At 38.8% G+C, this 20,402-nt stretch overlaps 1 protein-coding gene across 2 annotated transcripts; it reads left to right on the top strand.

The window, feature by feature from the left end:
* Positions 1–12,182: 12,182 nt before the first annotated feature.
* On the top strand, positions 12,183–18,914 carry PCK1 (phosphoenolpyruvate carboxykinase 1). 2 transcript variants are annotated; one of them, XM_036749150.1, is made up of 10 exons: positions 12,183–12,280; positions 12,504–12,715; positions 13,115–13,296; positions 14,014–14,217; positions 14,317–14,504; positions 15,659–15,821; positions 16,285–16,509; positions 16,600–16,731; positions 17,316–17,411; positions 17,844–18,914. In XM_036749150.1, exons 2-10 carry the CDS (start codon positions 12,504–12,506, stop codon positions 18,296–18,298), a joined length of 1,857 nt encoding a protein of 618 aa, XP_036605045.1. In that variant the 5' UTR covers positions 12,183–12,280; the 3' UTR covers positions 18,299–18,914. The 2 variants fall into 2 exon arrangements, with proteins under 2 accessions (XP_036605045.1, XP_036605044.1); XM_036749149.1 differs by having other exon boundaries at positions 12,445–12,715.
* Positions 18,915–20,402: the final 1,488 nt, after the last annotated feature.

Here is a 20,402-nt window from a genome sequence, read left to right as displayed (position 1 = left end):
AAAGCCATTATCATTATCTTTTATATTTCTAAATAGTTTTCAAACATATTTACTTCAGTCTTTTAATGATTGAATCTATAACCCAAGAGAATTTAAAAAAGAGTTTGCTTTTCGACCAATATCTCTAGTACAATGAACTATCAAATATATGGTAGGCACTTTACAATCGTTATGTCACTTAGTTCTCCCAACAACCCCAAAGCACCAACTTTAAAACAACTTGTTTCAAGATCACACAGCTCTCAAACTTCCTGAGATTGTAGTGTAGTGTAGTTTTTCCTGTTCCATGCATTTTCCCCAACATTTTGTCTTAATGCCAAGTAGTAGAATAGATTCTGATTTATCACAATTTTCTTACTAGAAGATTACATCCCACTTAAAATGAAACCAGAATAAAGTCAATCGCACCTGGATCTATTTACACAAATAGTATCATATGGAACCTCAATTTTTTGTTTATTTGTTTACCAGCTCATCTGTTGCCAAAGATTTAAATGTGGCATTCTTGTGCTAAATTCTAATCTGCCATAATTTTCCTCATAGGGGAGCATCCTTTTGACCACATTCTGATTTGGTTTCAGGATATATTTCAATTAAATCTGGGTTTTAAAACTACCAATGGCAACATTTAAAATCTCAAAAAAAGTTCTGGCAGAGTTTGGAGATTGAGAACTCATTGTTATCATTTAGATCAGGGCTGTCCAAAATATGGCCCGCAGTGCGATTTTATGCCGCCTGCCTGTGGGTTTTAATTTTCATGAGTGAAAAAAATAAAATAATAATTTGCATGGAATGCATGTTAGATTTTCCAATTCCATCACTACTAAATAATCTCATTGATGTTAATTTTCTTTGGTGTTTTTAAGCAGTATTATGGATGGAACATATTGCATGGAATTTTCAATCAATCTGTGGGATGTGTTCTGTCTGCATGATACAGACTAGTTAGTATACACCTACCTTTATACTGTTATGCTGTCCCTTTGTTGTTTTGTGTTTGCTTTTGCACTTCGAGCCTTGGCCTGTATTGATAACGCATATTCCCCCATTTTCTATTAGTGTACTGTATTTTTTATTCTGGGTGCGGCCCTCGAATAATTATTTTATTTTAATGAGGCCCTAAGGTAAGGTTGGACGGCCCTGACTTAGCTCATTCTTAAAGACATGTACCAGTTACTCCCAGCCCTAATTTTCCTGTATTTACCTCAAATCAAGAGCCCAACCAGATTCTTGCTCCCACCTTCTTACTTGCCCTGAAGTGAGAGGTAGAATAGAGGCCTTGGGAGCAACTTCCAGTTCCCAATCTCCAATTTGGAGCCCAAGCATGTCCAGCTGCCAAAAAACAAACGAATGAACACGTGACTGTTTTCCATTTCTTTATTATTTCTATGAAATCAAAAATCTTCCTCAGACCATTTTCAACATGCTTAAACTCTCTTCCTTCGTTTCTCTTTCTATATTTTTATCCCCTCCAGTGGTCACACCTTTCTTATTTCCTTCATATTCTTCTCCTAAACTTTCCTTTACTTACTCAATTCTTACCTTCTCTGTTTTTTCAACTGTACTCCAAACTTTCTTCACTCCAGTGAATGTTTCCTTTGTAATTTTAACACATATTATTGTTAAACAAAATCAACGACTTAATTAGAACTTTTACTTCCTTAAGATGTTTAGTTTATTTCAACTCAAGTGAATTTTTCACTAATTTACCTGTAACAACTAAACTCTGTTAAATTATTGCTTGATTAGTTATTATTAAGGTATTCTCTAGAAGATTAACGCACTTCAGATCTCTCCCATTCTCCCAGAAAGGGAGGAAAACTTGCACTACCCATTCCTAGTCCCAATATATGAAGAAGTTTGTGCAACAAATGCCTCAAAAATCCATTAAGGTGTTCTTAGTAATTACAAAAACCTTTAAACCATAACCTTTCAAGGCAGAAGGCCTGTGGTGGCCTTCTGTTGAGGTACAGGGTTTCTGAGTTCTCTAAGACCTAGTTAACAACTTATAAAATCCTGATCTACTCAAATGACAGTTAAGGTCTGTTATGCTGTTTACAAGAGTCAAAGCATTTTTCTAAATTAAATCATAATTACTCTCTTCTCTTTATGTTTACTTACTCTTCATTATTCAGAATCTGGAGCGTTACTATTCTGTAATTTCTAAATCAAGAGAGTCACTTTTTTTCAATTCCTAACAACATTTCTTCTACAAACGGTCTTTACAATGGTAATTTTTGAACATTAGTTGCTGTCATTCTAAATTACTTGTATTTAAGGCCAATATAAAGAAACCTTGATGAAAGTATACCTTAAAGGATAAAAGCTTATTTTTGTTGTTTTAAGCACATCGCCCTGGTATCAGAAGTTGAGTAGGCACCTATAGGGATAGAATGCCAGCAGGGAGCAGAGAATGGTAGCCCCAAGTTTGCATAGGAGATCTCATCCCCAGTAGTTTTAGAAGGGGGTTTAGGCATAAGGAGAAAGTAGTGTTCTACAGGAAAGGAACCGGTAGATCCACGCTAGGGTCTCATTTAGGAAGATGCTGAGGTTTCCCTGAAACCCCAACAACATTTAAGAATTCACTAGAAGCTCATTCGGAATTGAACTTCCTTATTAGGAATGATTTGGAGGCTTCGGTATCTAGTGAATGTGTCCTCAGCTTTAAAAGTACCATGAGGTTCACTGTTTTGAGGAGAAGAATGCAGATAACTGGGTTTAGGTAGGACCTCAGGCTCTAAGAAAACAAAAAATCTTTCTTCAAAACCCACAGTCCTTAGCCCTATCCAGTACCTTCATGCATTACTGTTCCTTTGAGAATCTCCAGATCCATTCCCTTTTTCATTCTTGAGCTCTCTTCTTTTCTTTCTGAGTTCTACAGTACCATGGACCTCCCTTCTTCAATAAAAACACTCATGTAAATTGAGAGATTTTGAGATTCCCCCTAATATTGCCTGTGTGAGAACCTCTGGAAAAACTGGTAGGAGAATAAAATGATTTGGACTGACCCTTCCTGCACTACAGAAATGACAGCTTGCCCTTTCTCTTTCTCCTGCATGTCTCTCTCTCCTGTTTTTCCTTTTTTTTTCTTTCTCCCTCCCTGTCTTCATAGCCAAGTTGGCCAATACTCTTCAGCTCACCTATGAGTATCTCATGCCATCTGGGGTCTCTTTTGTAGAAATGCCTTCTTATTTCAGACAATGATTAATTAACAAAGTGTGTGTTAATAATGCATGCATATTGAGGGTCGATGGGGTCTAATCGTACATACAGTTTAGCATGCTTGCACAGCCTATCATAAAAGTGATTAGGATCCTCACCCTGCTCCTGCACTGTCTTCTGGGACTTCGTCCAGTTTTCTGGACATATTGTAAAATCATTCATACTCTTAAGCAAAAATTGCCTGACCTGCTGGAATCTGATGTAATCATCAAACAATTCCCTGTATGGGCCATCAAAATGATGTAGTTTGGGGTTGCTGGGAACCACAGGGTGGCATCTGCCTGGAATGAATTCATGCACAAAACAATCTTCCAGTCAAGAGGCAGTTTATTGTAATGCCAATAGAAGTAGGCAGGGGTCCTAGTAAACCTGCCTACTCATCATTTCTTATGGAACAATAGTATTCCATTACATTCATATACCACAACTTGTTCAACCATTCCCCAATTGATGGGCATGCCCTCAAATTCCAATTCTTAGATATCACAAAAAGAGATGTTATAATTATTTTTGTACATGTGGGTTCTTTCCCCATTTTTATGATCCCTTTGGGATACAGATCTAGCAATAGTATTTCTGGGTCAAAGGGTATACACATTTTTATAGCCCTTTGGGCGTAGTTCCAAATTGCTCTCCAGAATGGTTAGATCAGTTTACAACTCCACCAACAATGTGTTAGTGCTCCAATTTTCCCACATCTTCTCCAACATTATCATTTTCCTGTTTTGTCATGTTAGCCAATCTGGTAGGTGTCATGTGGTACCTCAGAGTTGCTTTAATTTGCATTTTTCTAATCAAAAGTGATTTAGAGCATTTTTTCATATATCTATAGAGAGCTTTAAATTCTTCATCTGAAAACTGCCTGTTCATGTCCTTTGACCACTTATCAATTGGAGAATAACTTGTATTCTTATAAATCTGACTCAGTTCTCTATATATTTTAGAAATGAGGTCTTTATCAGAGACACTGGCTATAAAAATTGTTTCCCAGCTTTCTGCTTCCCTTCTAATCTTGGGTGCATTGGCTTTGTTTGTGCAAAACTTTTTCAATTTAATGTAATCAAAATTATCCATTTTGCATTTCATAATGTTCTCTATTTCTTGTTTGATCATAAACTCTTCCCTACTCCCTAGATCTGTCAGGTAAACTATTCCCTTCTCTCCTAATTTGCTTATAGTGTCATCCTTTATATCTAAATTGTGTACCCATTTTGACTTAATCTTGGTATACAGTGTAAGATGTTGGTCTATGCCTAGTTTCTGCCATACTATTTTTCAGTTTTCCCAGCAGTTTTTATGAAATAGTGAATTCTTATCCCAGAAACTGGAGTCTTTGGGTTTATCGAACAATAGATTACTATAGTCATTGACTACTGTGTCTTGTGTACCTAACCTATTTTACTGATCCACCACTCTATTTCTTAGCCAGTACCAAGTAGTTTTGATGATTGCTGCTTTATAATACAGTTTTACATCTGGTATGGCTAGGCCACTTTCCCTTGCTTTTCTTTTCATTAATTCCCTTGATATTCTGGGCCTTTTGTTCTTCCAGATGACTTTTGTTATTTTTTTTCTAGCTCTATAAAATAATTTTTTTGGTAGTTTGATTGGTATGGTAATGGATAAGTAAATTAATTTAGGTAGAATTGTCATTTTTATTATATTAGCTCAGCCTACCCATGAGCAACTGATATTTTCCTAATTATTTAGATCTGACTTTATTTGTGCGAAAAGTGATTTGTAATTGTGTTTATATTGGGTTTGTCTTGGCAAGTAGACTCCCAAATATTTTATATTGTCTACAGTTACTTTAAATGGAATTTGTCTTTCTGTCTCTTATTGTTATGCTTTGTCAGTAATATATAGAAATGCCGAAGATTTATGTGGGTTTATTTTATATCCTGCAACTTTGCTAAATTTGTTTATTATTTCAAGTAATTTTTTTTACTTGATTCTCTAGGATTCTCTAAGTATACGATCATATCATCTGCAAAGTGATAGCTTTGTTTCTTCTTCGCCTATTCTAATTCCTTCCATTTCTTTTGCTTTTCTTATTGTTAAAGCTAACATTTCTAGTACAATATTGAATACCAATGGTGATAATGGATCCTTGTTTCACCCCTGATCTTGCCAATTGTATTTTTTTAAGGAATTGTTTTCTACGGTCACTTTTTATCCTTTCTTTTCCAAGCTTCTGATTCTCTTTTGCATACCTCCCATTTCTTTTCCTAATTTTTCTTCTACCTCTCTTATTTGACATCTAAACTCTTTCTTGAGCTCTTCCAAGAAGGCTTTTTGGGCTTGAGGTCAGTCGATATTCCCCTCTGAGGTTTCAGATGTAGGTATATTGACAACGTTGTCCTCTTCTGAGTTTGTGTTTTGGTCTTCCCTGTCCCCATAAAAAGAGTCTATGGTCAGCGTTTGTTTCTGCTTTTTGCTCATCTTGTTTGCCTATTTCCTGGCTTTTAATGTTGAGCTCTGCTTCTGGGGTATAGGGGCCACTGTCCCAAGCTTCTTTGTGCTGGTCACTGGCTTTATGTGCTGGGGTCTCAGGTGCTGTCAACTGGAGACTGTAGGGGTCTGTCAACTTACCTGGTGCTGAGCTGGGATCCTAGTGGTGGTATCTGGCATGTACTAAGGCCAAGTGGGGTTCTTCTGCATTTTCCCAGGGCTATATTGAAGCATGTGGGGGCCTAGCTGTCGGAGGACATATGCCCACCCAGGGCTGCGCCAGCACATGTGTTGATTCTCCGAGCTGGAGTCTGCTAGCTCCCCTGGCTATGCTAAGGCTTGTGGGGGGTCCTGGTGTTGGCATTTGCCTGCTCCACCACCCTGGGGCTCAGGATCTCCTGCTGGTTTGCTGAGGTAGGGCTTGATGCTGGCTTGTGGGAATGATTCCTTTCCTGGAATGCGCTCCCCTTTTACCTGAGTGAAATGGACCTTTCCATTAAGGCAAGCTTCCCGGGCTAAGAGACTGCTCCACCCTGTCTTTCTGCTGGCTCAGCTGTTCCAGGATTTTTCCTGGGGACGTATTTTTGATTTTTAGAGGTCAATATGGGAGGATGACAGAGACTTACTGCTTACTCTGCCATTTTGGCTCCTGGAAGTCCTTCTTAATTCCTTTTAAAATGTGTATTTTTAAAAATTCTTAAATGTGACCTAGGAAAATCTGTGAGACAAACACGTACACACACACGCACGCACACATGCACACATGCACACACACAGGCACATGCACACAAAGACAGGGAATGCAAGGTTGTCCCACCAGCTGTTAGCTTGAAGCTTCAGTAACAGTCTCTGGATTTTATTTCTCTTTTTCAGGCCTCTTCTGTTTGGAGAAGTTAAAAAAAGATTTTAGTTCATTTTCCAACTCAGCTTGTTGAATGGGCAATAAAGTTACTGTCTCCAAGAGTTCTTTTCTCTAAGCTTGCAATTAATTCTCCAGAGTCCCTCCCAAGGAGCCACATGGTTTAGCTGAATAACCTAATCACAGGCCAAGTAAGTCCCTAGCAGGAATTCCTTCCTGACTATTCAAGATGTCAAAAAACTGGATGCCAGTTTTTTTGGCATCGGAACTAGGGGTCAGTTAATGGCTAAAGAAAAACCGGTGGGTCATGTTGGTGCTTTTGATATGAATGAAACCTCCTGGGAGGACACAGAATTCCTTCGTTGACCCTTGCTTTCTAGTCACAGTGCCCTGCTCATCCAGGGTAGGTGCAGTGATGCAGCTGCCAATGGGTTTGTCCCACTTACTGTTAGTAAAATGGATCACACTGCCTGGTGAGCTAGATTGAAAAAAGTGGGGTCTGACCAGGTAGGGAAAAGGATGGATTTCAGATTATGGTACAGCATATTAATTTTCCTCACTCAAAACTCTCATTCTCTATTTTCCTTATTATAAACAGTTTTATAATTGTTTAGTCCAAATGACATTTCGATATTATTTGAGAAAGTTATTATTATTTCCAAAATGAAAAGAGACATTTAAAGCTAGCTATTTCTATGGGGTTAGTAATAAGAAAAAAGTACTGGATCTGGAGTCAAGGAATCTAGGTTCAAATCCTGACTTTCTTAATACTTACCTGACTTTGAGAAAGTCATTTCATTTCTTGAACAACAATATCATTGTGTTATCTGTAAAATGAGGTAATTGGACTAGAATTAAGGCTTCTTAAACTTTTCCACTCGTGACCCCTTCAGTACTTCTTAAACTGTGGATCTTGACCCCATATGGGTTGCGCTGGACTAGATGACCTCTGAGATGCATTTCAAATTTGACTTTATGATCCCATGATGTGTAACATAGCCCTGTAAAGGCCTTTAAACCTGGACTATTTAATATTCTCTATGTAAATCTATGCAATGTACATGGAGTGAGCAGAAGAATCTGACTTAGGATCTAGCTTGGAAAATATATATATTTTTAATTCTCATGGAGAAAGATTGTCAGCTTCTGAAATATGTAAATTTGCCCTGTACATAGGAGGTGCTCATTAAATGTTTATTGAATTGAAATGAATCTTAGCTAAGCAAAACATAAAAGACATCTTTGACAGGACAAAGTACAAGCATGGTCCTGGCTGTCGTATTAACCAGCTGTGTAAACCTTTTTAAGCAGGTGTGTTCCCTTTGCTGGCTATAGCTATCTCTATAAAATGGAGAGTTAGACTAGATGCTCACTCATGTCCTTCTACCTGTAACATTATAAGGTAGGAAAACCAGTTAACTTTTAAAACACATGCCAATCTAGAGAAATATTGAGTTTGCCTGGTAAATGCAGAAAATGTAAATATTTGTTTCTAACAGAATCAATAAAGGTTGAATGACCAGGTAGATGTAAGATGATGATTTTCATGGGCCATCTTAGTGGAACCCTGAACAGTATTTTTCTTTGGGTGGAAACTTTCAAAGGAATGTTAATCAATTAATCCATCAAGTGACATCTCTGGCTAATAAAAGCCAGCAGTTGATTTACGCAAGTACATTGTTTGGTTTGAAGATTTGGGATTTGGACAGTTTCTTTCTTATCAGATTTTGGAACTCTCATGGGTCTGGAAAATCAAAGCTCCTTCGTTTTATTGATATATATATATATATATATATATATATATATATATATATATATATATATATATATATATATATATATATATATATATATATATATATATATATATATATACATTTTTTTATCCAAGCAAGGTTGGAATTCTTCTTGTGAGTTTAGATTCCCAAACCAAATGTCAGTTGCTCAATATGCATGTGCTTTACTCAACCCTTTGTAATTTAGCTTCCCAACTCCATGCTTTCATGGAAGCTGTTCCCTCCAGTTACCAAGGATCTCAACTGCTATCTGTTCTCATTCTCTTTGACATTTCTACAACTTTTGACACTTTCCACCACCCCTTCCTTTGGGGCAGTATCTTCTCCTCTGGCTTCTGTGACATTATTCTGTCTATTTTCTTCCTTCTTTCTGTCTCCTTCTTTGTCATTTACTGAATCATGATCCATCTCCTGTTCAGTAAGAATGAGTGTTCCCCCAAGATATATATATACACACACACACTCTCTCTCTCTCAAATGTCCATGGATTCAGTTATCATCTCTGTGTAAACAATTCCCATATCTACATTATCTCACCTTAATCTTTAGTCCCACATTACCAAAGCTTGAAGGACATCTCCACCTGGGTGTCCTATCATCATCTCAAACTGAAGACATCCAAAGGAACTCATTGTATCTTCCCTTCTCCCAATTTCCAAACCCATCCTCCTCTAAACTTCCCTATTTCTATTGAGGGTATCACCATCTTTCTAATCCCAACTTCAGGCTTATCCTATGCTTTGTTCTCTTCTTCACATGCTCCCCCTGCTTGATATCATTGGTTGCCAAATTTTGTTGATTTTACCACTCCCACCTTACCCCTTCTCTTCATTCATGTGACCATTTAGATCAAGCCCTCATCATCTCTTGCCTTTATTATTATTCCAGCTTCTATCTGTTTTCTATCCCACTCTCCACAGCTGCTATTTAAAATATTCTTGTTTCTCTTCAAGCCTCTCATAGCACCCACTCCCATCACCATTTCATCTGAAGACCTCCTCTCATCCTTTGCCAAAAAAATTGAAACTATTCACCAGGAACTCCATCATCTCTCCTCCTCATCTCACATCAGTCAGACATCTTTAATTCATCCATCATTCTGGTCTCAGATGAAGAGGCAGCTTTTCTCTTTGCTAAGGCCAACCCATATACATTCTCTAGTAGCATTCTTCTCTAGCAGATTGCCCCCACCATCATCCCCACTCTCATCAACTCTGTGGATTTTTCCTTATTTGGTTCCTTCCCTGTTGCCTAAAAACATACCCATTTCTCCCTCATCCTTAAAAAACTTTTGCTTGATTCTACTATCCCCAATAGCTTTCATTCTGTATTTCTCTTCTTCTTCATGGATAAAATCCTTGAGAAAAATATTGACATTAGGTGCCTTCATTTCCTCTCCCCTCATTCTCTTCTGTAGCTTTTGCATTATGGCTTCTAATTTCATCATTTAGCTGCACCTGTTCTCTCCAAAGTTACCAATGTCTTAACTGCCAAATCTAATGGCCTTTTCCTCAATCCTCATCCTTTCTGAGCTCTCTGCAGCACTTGACACTGTTGATCCCCTTCTGGATACTCTCTCTTCCCTGGGTTTCCCTGATGCTACTCCCTCCTGATTCTTCTATTACTTTCACTGTACCTTCTCAGTGTCCTTTGCTACTGCTCTTTTCATCGATGTGATGCTGACTTACCATGGTTGTTTCCTGAGGCTCTGTCCTGGGCTGTCCTTCTTTTCTCTCTATGCTGTGTCCTTTAGAAATCTCATCAGATTCCATGGATTCAGTCATCATCTCTATGCAGCTGATTCCACATCTCTGTGTTCACCACTAGTTTTTCTCCTGAGCTACAGTCATCAATCACCAGCTGCCTCTTGGACATTTCAAACTGATCATCCTGTAGGCACCTTGAACTGACTATGTACAAAATAGAGCTCATTAACTTTCTGCCCACACTCTTCCCTTTTCCATATGTCCCTATTACTGTTGAGGGTTCCACCATCTTCTCAGTCATTCAGAGTGGCAGCTTTTATGTCATACTTGATTCCTTACTCTCAAAAGAAGAAAGAAAGAAAGAAAGAAAGAAAGAAAGAAAGAAAGAAAGACAACCAACCCATCAATAGCAAAGCATTTAAGTGTTTTATGCCAGGCACTGGGCTAAGCTCAGGGGATGAAAAGAAAGGTCTAAAACAGTCCCTGACCTCAAAAAACTTATATTCAAGAAACTTACATCCAGTAGCTCAGGAGAGAACTAGTGATGAACACATAGATATGGAATCATCTGACAATAACTAGCAACCTATCAGATGTATTCAAAATGGATGGGAGGTATTCTTACCAGGGAAGGCACTAACAGCAGGGAGGACCAAGAGCTGTCTCCTGTAGATCTGCAGGAATCTAGAAAATCCTGGAGGTTACTCCCACTATGTCCCTCTTTTCTCTATATTTCTTCCTCTATCAAGACCCTGAGTTCTTCCCACTCTTCCCCTTACTTCTACTTTATTTTATTTGCTATCTTTTCCATTAGAATGTATGCTCTTTGAGGTCAGGGACTATCTTTTTTTTTTGTTTTGTTTCTGTTTGTATCCCTAGCTCTTATCACAGTGCCAGGCATGCAGTAAACACTTAATAAATGATTGCTGAATTTGATCTGCCACATCTGTCTCCCCACCCTTCTCCACTTTCTTCTCTCTTTCCTTGACTGAAGAAAGGCCAAAACTGTTTTATCCATTTTGAGAGAGTATTTTTTCCGAGTAGAGAAGCATAAGTGAAGCCAATAAATGTTTATTGACTGACTGAATTGTTCAGAAGAAAAAGAAAGCTCCATTTTGTCTGTTGCAGCTCATCTTATAATTTTAAAAAATGCATCATGGCTCATGTTTTAATTTTCTTTTTCCTCTGCCCCCTACGTATGCATAGGATTATCCTTACAGGTATAGAATGCCTAACCCCAAATTAGAAGTGAGGATCTCCAAATCCTTCAGCTATCAAAATAATAATAATAGACATATCTGGAAGGAACCTAAAAAGTCATCTTCCTCAATCCTCTCATTTTACAGATCAGAAAACCGAGGCCCAGAGTGGTAACAGCTAACATTCTTATAGCTCTTGGAAGTTTGCAAAGCACTTTACATTTATTAAAGTAGGTGGCAGAGTTGAGATCCCAGCCAGGATCCCCAGCCTCCTGCACGCAGGAGCTTTCTACCACACTTGGGCACCTTCCCTGTAGATCTTAATCAGAAAGTCAGCATTTAAATACCCTCAGTCCTTGAGCTCTCAGCCTGGGCCAATATACCAGACTTTCTCCAACTTCAGGGGATTTGGCCAAGGTGAGGAAATAGCCCTAGGATGATAGGCTAATCCAGTTTTTAGTCAGCTAACAACCTCGTGCAGCAATATACAAAGTGTGCTGGTTTATCTTATGCCAACAATCTAGGCAATCCAGGAGTCTTTTCCAACCTACTCAGGACTCATACACTAAGCCCCAACTGCCTTTTAAGAAAGGCCTCTGTTGGGGTTGTTGGTTTTTGGGTTTTTTTTTTTTCATCCACAATGACTTCGGTCAAAGTTTAGCAAGTCAACAAATTGTGCAAGGGCTCACAGGGGACAGTCCAGTGGAGAAAAAACTGCTAGTATTCATTAATCAGCTGTCTGTTAAATAAGTGATAAGTGAGAACACCCCCCCCCCCCCCTCCCCGGCCCATTATTGTCGCAAGTTGTTCCCAGACACCGCAGTTCCTGGCAGCTGTCCAAAAGATACAGTTCTGACGTAAGGGCCAAGCCTCCCTCATCCTAGAATGGGGGTTGGGCTCTCCTTCCTAGAGAGTATTTAAGGCGAAGGGTGTGCTTGCAGACACAAACTTCCCAAAAGGAAGAAGCACTCATCGGAAGGAAGAAACTGCAAAACAACACCACCAAAAAACCGCCTAGATCTCTGAGACCCTCCAAAGAGAGGAGATGTAAGTAGAGCTTTTATGCAAATCTGTAAATATTTTAAAATGTTAAACTCATTTTCTATTTCCAGATGCAATAGCTATCTAGTGATATGAAATACAGACAAAATGTTGAAAACTCCTTTGAGGGTGTTAGGCTAACTGAAAGGTCTCTGTTGTCTCATTTTTAGATTGTGCAGATAATTTCTGCCTGCCCATTCATTCTGCCAGTCTGGTCATGCCTCCCCAGATGCAGAATAACATGAACCACTCTGCTGAGGTCGTCCAAGGTAGCCTGAACACTTTGCCCCAAGAAGTCCGAGACTTCGTGGAAAGTAATGTCCAGTTGTGCCAGCCAGACAAAATCCATATCTGCGATGGTTCTGAGGAAGAGAACAGGAACATTCTTGACCATATGGTAGAACAAGGCATGATCAAGAAACTAAAGAAGTATGATAATTGGTAAGGAAAAAAAACCTGAGAATCCTGACCAAAGTTTGGGACACTTATTCTCTCTTGTTTTGTGTCTTCAAATGATCTTTAATGAACTATTATATGATCCTGTGATTTATATACAGATTTTGTGAAACCTCTTGAGCCTTTTAAAGAGTTCTTGTTCATTCATTTATTGTTTATTAAGCCACTACTGAGAGAGGTGAGGGAGGAAGGATTCTGAGACAGAATCCATTTCTAAACCATTTTCCCACTTATATCAGTTATATTTTTATGAGGTTTATCTGCTGTCTTCTGCCTGAGATTCTTATGCATTTCATTGAAAGAAACCCTGTGTATATACACTTATATTAAATTTTATCTTTAGATTCCACTAATAATGACATACACATTCTTGACTTTCGCCAGCTGGTTGGCTCTTACTGATCCCAGAGATGTGGCCAGAATCGAAAGCAAAACTGTCATCATCACCCAGGAGCAAAGAGACACAGTACCAATCCCCAAGACTGGAATTAGCCAACTAGGTCGCTGGATGTCAGAAGAGGACTTTGAGAAAGCCTTCAGTGCCAGATTTCCAGGATGCATGAAAGGTAAATAAAGCACTTAATATGACAAGATGCAAGTATAATTTTCCATCATTATTCTACATTTATGATTCTAACCATAATAAGGATACTTTTTTTTTGCTAGAAACATAATATAGTTCCCTCCGATATTTTAAATTTTTACATGTAAAAATTACTAAAGTCAAGAAGCATACTTATTATGTTATATTGAAGTATATATTATATATTAATAATGATAACAATGATGATAGCCAGCATTTACATGGCACTCTAAGGTATGCAGGATGCATTATACATGTGTTATCTCCTTGGCTTCTCACAACAGTCCTGTGAGGAAGGCGCTATTATTATCATCTTCATTTTACTGATTAAGAAATCGAGGCTGAGAAGTTGTGATTTGCCTGGGGTCACTTAGCTAGCATCTTCAGTAGGATTCAAATTCGGGTCTTCTTGGCTCCAAATCCAGCCCTCTATGCAACTTAGCTGCCTGATATGTACATGCCAAATAATAATTCAAAGTGAAGTTTCATTAGGATATTACGATTTAGTCTAATTTCAACACACACTTAAATCTCCTCATTGGTGTTGTTTATTTGGGGAAGATAGGATATTGCAAGCAAGAAATAATTTATATGTGGCTGTTAGCCTTTAACAAAACTTTACCTGGGAGAATGCTTCAAATTAAGCCTGAGGTTTCCTGTGTCTCATCCTGTTTCTCACCTACTCTTTCTTGTTCCCTAGGCCGAACAATGTACGTCATTCCTTTCAGCATGGGCCCCATTGGTTCTCCTCTGTCAAAGATTGGCATTGAACTGACAGATTCACCCTACGTGGTGGCCAGCATGAAGATCATGACCCGAATGGGAACATCAGTCTTAGAAGCACTGGGAGACGGGGAGTTTGTAAAGTGCCTCCATTCTGTGGGCTGCCCTTTACCTTTAAAAAGTAAGTGTACTGAAACCTACTTGTAGGACCTCCAGCCAAATTTTAGGCAAACTCCATTCAGAGAAGTTGATACTCACTTTCCTGTGTCACGTTTTATAGAACCTTTAATCAACAACTGGCCCTGTAATCCAGAATTGACCCTCATCGCTCACATCCCTGATCGCCGAGAGATTATTTCCTTTGGAAGTGGTTATGGTGGAAACTCCCTCCTGGGGAAAAAGTGCTTTGCCCTCAGAATAGCAAGCAGGATTGCTAAGGAAGAAGGCTGGCTTGCTGAGCATATGCTGGTAAGAGGACAGCAAAAAACAAAATGAGAATTAGCTTTATTCTGCAGCAGGTCTCAAAGGAAAGAACTAGGATTAATAGGTGGGAATTTAAGGAGGTAGATTGTGGCAGAATTCAGTTCAACAAGCATTTATTATTGTATGCAAGGCTCTTAGTGATAATTAGAACTGTCTAAAGCTGGAACAGGTTGCTCATGTAGTAATGAGCCCTCCGTCACATTCTGTTCCAAAGCAGAGGCTAGATTATTGCTGGTCAGGGTTGTTATAGAAGGGATTCATGTTTCAGGTAAGGGTTGACTTAGATTAACTTTGAAGTCTCTTTTAACTCTAATATAATATAATTCTATAAAACTTTCTTCTTGGTATTTGCATAGATTTGAATTAGACTCATAGGCTTATAGATTTAAAGATGCACAAAAGAGACTCCAGAGATCATCTAGTCCAACTCTCCTATTTTTACAGATGAGGAAACTGAGACCCAAAGAGCCAAAGTAATTTGCCCAACATCACACAAGTCCTATAGTGGCATGCCTTGGATTTGAAGCTAGGTCATTGGATTCCCCTCCTAGAATACCTGAGCTCTTAAAAGTAGGGGTAAATGCAAAAATGAGACTTAACGTGAGTCATAATGGTGCACATGTTTCAGAAAATAAGGGGACATTCCATTTGATGAACATGTTAAAATAATGGTTTAGCCTATTTTAAGGTTTCCAGAGAAGAGTGAACCTAAGGAGAGTGCTGAGAGCACATAGGTGGTTCAGTGGGTAGAGTGCCAGGCCTAAAGTCAGGGAGACTCATCTTCCTGAGTTCAAATCTGGCTTCAGACAGAGCAAAGACCCTGGGCAAGTCCCTTAACCCTGTTTGCCTCAGTTCCTCATCTGTAAAAGGAGCTGGAGAAGGAAATGGTAAACCATTCCAGGATCTTTGCTAAGAAAACCCCAAATGGGGTCATGGAGAGCTGGGCACAGCTGAAAAAAACAGCTAAACAACAACAAGGAAAGCTCTCGTCAATCTTTTGTCAGTTTGACTTTAGCATTTTGAAACACTAATACTTAAAATCAAATATTTAGAAGCAGGGGCTCCTCCCTTCTTTGGCTTTTGAAAGACATACTGTAGGGGGCAAATGGCTGTTCTACAAGGATTCCATTTCTCACCAGATCATGGGCATCACGAATCCTGAGGGCAAGAAGAAGTACTTTGCAGCAGCTTTTCCTAGTGCCTGTGGAAAGACCAACTTAGCAATGATGAATCCAACGCTCCCAGGGTGGAAAATTGAATGTGTTGGTGATGATATTGCTTGGATGAAATTTGATGAGCAAGGTAACTATTTTGGTCCTTTGTATTACCTGTGAGGATGAGGTGAAAATTTGGGGTTTTTTTGCTTTCAAAACATTTTAAATTATTTATATATATTTCCACGAGAAATGGTTCTGTTAGAAATGTATTTTTGAGAGCATTTTCCCTTAATTAAAAATCTGGATTAAAAATATAATCTGTATGTTGATTTTGTTTACATATATAACCATCAAAATGTTGTTTGATGGGAAGCTATCTGAGGAGCAAGTCTTGAAATTGAATGTAGTGCTTTACAGAAGCAAAACAAACCTAAATTCCAGAATAAAATGGCTATTTAGATTAGAGAGGGATGGAGGAATACAAAAAAAAGAGCTTTGAATTTGTCCAGAAAAAGAAAAAAAAAGTGCTTACACCTAATTAAAATACATTTTCAAGTATAAATGATCATTTCATATTCACCTCTATTTTAATATTTTAAAATTTTCAGGCAACTTAAAGGCTATTAATCCAGAAAATGGATTTTTTGGAGTTGCACCTGGAACTTCTGTGAAAACAAATCCCAATGCTATTAAGACCATTCAGAAGAACACCATCTTTACCAACGTGGCAGAAACAAGTGATGGGGGTATTTACTGGGAAGGCATCGATGAGCCTTTAGGCCCAGGGATTACACTTACATCATGGAAAAACAAGGAATGGACTCCAGAGGATGGTAAGAGCACACAAAGAGGACCATGATGGACATGCTAAATTACTCCTAATATATGCTTCTAACCAACATCTCCCTTCTTGCTTTGCCTAGGAGAGCCTTGTGCCCATGCCAATTCTCGATTCTGCACTCCTGCAAACCAGTGCCCCATCATTGACCCTGCCTGGGAATCTCCAGAAGGAGTTCCAATAGAGGGCATTATCTTTGGAGGCCGTAGACCTGTTGGTGAGAGCGGCATTTATTAATAATTAAAAGAAGAGGTGGATTATTATTCGGACCTGTGATTTTCCTGTTGTGGGCATAGTAACCCCCTCCACCAATCTATATTGCAACCTATCTATGTCTAAGATAAATACTAGAGAACTACTTCAGTTACATAGAGTTTAAATGATTCACCCAGTTATCATATTGCTAGTAATTATAAGAAGCAGGATTAGAATTCAGGTCTTCCTGAATATTGGCCTGTCACCCTGTCCATCACATCGTGCTCTCTCTCTCTCTCCTGATGTATGGCTTTTAGGGAAATCTAGAAATGTTCAATATTTCCATTGGAAATTGCATTTCTCAACTTCCAGGACAATGTTTCACAGAAAAGACATATTCATTGTGGGTACTGCTTGAGTCACTGAGCAAACAAATGTAACTAGGCTGCCCTCAGATGACAGTCCAGCCTAGTAGAACCTGCCAGAATTTATGTCCTAGTGATGTAGTTTTGGAGAGCCAAGGGTCACTTCCAGATTATATTGGTGTGTTTGAGCAGGACTTCAGTGGAATCCCAAGTTCTAAAGTACAGTTTTTCTTGCTCATAGGAGTACCTCTGGTCTATGAATCCATGAGCTGGCAGCACGGAGTATTTATCGGAGCCTCAATGCGGTCAGAAGCCACAGCGGCAGCTGAGCACAAAGGTAAGAGGAAAAAATTTTAAACCATAGAGTTTGCTAGCAAGTTTTACTATTAGTGTTTAAAATATTAAACATATTTACCCACTCAACATTGTATGGCATTTCTTTTTCTCTTATTGTCATCTATACTTTTTTTTCTTGGTCTAGATCTTTGGAAATTCTTTAGTTAGTTCTTGTGTCACTTATAGTCCTAGAGCATAGGAAAGGGTAACAGTATAATTGGTCCAAGGTCATATAGCTAAAATTTGTCAGGGTCAAATCTCTTGACTCCAAAGCTGGCCCTCTAGTCATAACCCCATAATGTCTCTGTCTATCACTCAGTATTTATTGTGCTATTATAATGACTTGGAAAATTCTGGCCTAGTCTATAAGGAATTATTGTTGCCAAATAGAGACATCATATGCATTTCATATTTCTCTCTGTTTCTTTAATAGGCAAAGTCATCATGCATGATCCATTTGCTATGAGACCTTTCTTTGGCTACAACTTTGGGAAGTATCTGGCTCATTGGCTTAGTATGGCTCAGCGCCCAGCTGCCAAACTCCCCAAGATCTTCCATGTCAACTGGTTCCGGAAGGATAAGGAAGGCAAATTTCTTTGGCCAGGATTTGGGGAGAATTCCCGTGTCCTGGAATGGATCTTCAATAGGATCGATGGAGAAGACAATGCTAAGCTCACACCCATTGGTTACATCCCTTCTGAAGATGCCTTCAATCTCAAGGGCCTGACAGATATCAATATGACAGAGCTCTTTGGCATCTCCAAGGAGTTCTGGGAGGAAGAAGTGGAGGACATTGAGAAGTACCTTGAAGTGCAAGTCAATACTGACTTACCTTATGAAATTGAAAGGGAAATCAGTGCTCTTAAGCAAAGAATAAGCCAGATGTAATCAGGTTAGCACAGATTGTTCATATATTTGTTTGCTTTTTGGAGTGGGGGGGAACTGATGACTAGTTTCCAATTCATAAGATGCCTAGCCAGGTAAATGACCACTAAGGGTAGAACCATAATAAATGCACTAGGCTAGCACTATAATGAATGCACTGATAAGCCTGGTACTAACTCTGAGAAGCATGATTTAATTTTTCAGATAAGGTATTAACTTCAGAGATTGAGAGGGAAAAATCTTAATCGTATCTCCATTATTCTACCTAGTGAATGGTTTGTTGTATTTTAAGAACATTTAGACATTAGCCCTTATTCATCTTAGCAATATCACAGGGGACTACAAAACTCAAAAAGAAATATACTTGAGATGTACATATGTGTGTTTGTGTGTGTGTCTGTGTGTATGTGCTTCTGTATGTACTGTTATTAAAACATATTTAACATCTTTAGAAAATTCTTGGGAAAGATTACTGGTTAGTCTTTACTAGAATGAAATGTCACTATTAATAATATATCTGTAAATTATTTTTATACACTACTGCTTACATTTATTATAATTTCTAATTTTGGCATGGCCTGCTTTATAAAATTATTCAATAAACTTTTTGTAGAAAACATTTTACTTGGCTGAATTTTTTTTTGAGTCACACAGGAAAAAGGTGTCTAGGTCTTTCTGGTGGTTGGCTGTAGAAGAGATTCCTTGCTTAAACATCACTTGAAACATTCCCACTAATGGAAGTAAAAAAAAGAGTATATTTATGACAGCACTCAGTGGCTAGAGATGGGGTAAGCCAAGTGGTGAGGGAAGGAAAACAGACAAAGAAGAAAGAGAAGAAGGAAAGGGATCATCTCAGTATGGTCATTGTTCCCAGAAAGGGTATGGCAGTCTATTCCCTGTTGCTCTGCTTAACATTCTGGCAACTTTCCAAACCAAAATACCCCACCCAGACCATCACTCCCCTTTGTAGATTGTCTCCCCCTATTAAAATGGAAGCTTATTAAGGGTAGAGTCTGTGGCTTTCTATTTGTAACCCAAATACTTAAAACAATGATTGCATACTGTAAGCACATTTTTTTTTATGGAGGAAAGGAAGGAAGAGAGGAAGTAGAAATGGAACAAAATGTGAGGTAATAGTGCAGAAAATTATTTGGATTAACTGAATTAACCAAACCATTGGGTAAAATATTTGGAAAATGCTACAAGAATTCAAAATGATGATGTTTTCTTCATCCCTCCTTACTGTAGGTCCAGGTCACGATAGCATATGTGCAAAAGGTATGCCCAGGTATGCCCTAAAAGAGGCCCTTCAGCTTCAATTTGTCTGTCAAACAAGGTATGAAACTCCCAGGGGATAATTAATTCCCTTCTTGAGTTTTTCTTGTCTCACTGAGGAGGCCTGTATTGTAGGACTGATGAAGTGTGAACTTGTTTGGTTTTAGTCCTGGGTACCTGGACACCTGTTGCCTCTAAAACACAACTTTAATGATAATTGACTAATGAATGATTGAGAATTCATACAGCAACTTCTGGGTGAGGTTTTTACCATGGGGATTCTGGTGACTCCATTTATTAATTTGTGGATGAATTGAAAGGCTTTCACAGACTCTTTGGGAGTCTATTATCTTTTCTGGAGAGGCAGCACCTTAAAAGGCACCAGTCAGGGGCAGCTAGGTGGTGCAGTGAGTAGAGCACCGGCCCTGGAGTAGTCAGGAGGACCTGAGTTCAAATTCGGCCTCAGACGCTTGATACTTGTACTAGCTGTGTGACCTTGGGCAAGTCACTTAACCCCAATTGCCCTGCCAAAAAGCAAAAAAAAAAAAAGGCACCAGTCCTGGAGTCAGGACACTTGGGTTTGGGTCTCATTACCAGCACTGCCTAGCTGTGTTGTGTACCAGGTAAGCCACGGAATAACACTGAGCTTTGGTTTCCTCATTTGTAAGATGGGATGCTAGGAGCTCTGGGAGAATGACAGACTTTAAAGGGTTGTACCCATGGGAGTTACCCTCATTTTCTAGCTATGGTTAAGTGGAGAAAACCCTGGCTTTGGAGATGGAATCCAGGGCCTGGATTCTACTAGCTGCTACCCACTAGCTGTGTGACCTTG

This window comes from Trichosurus vulpecula, chromosome 3, assembly GCF_011100635.1.
Source record: "Trichosurus vulpecula isolate mTriVul1 chromosome 3, mTriVul1.pri, whole genome shotgun sequence".
Classification (NCBI taxonomy): Eukaryota; Metazoa; Chordata; class Mammalia; order Diprotodontia; family Phalangeridae; genus Trichosurus; species Trichosurus vulpecula.
This window is presented reverse-complemented; position numbering and strand designations above follow the sequence as displayed.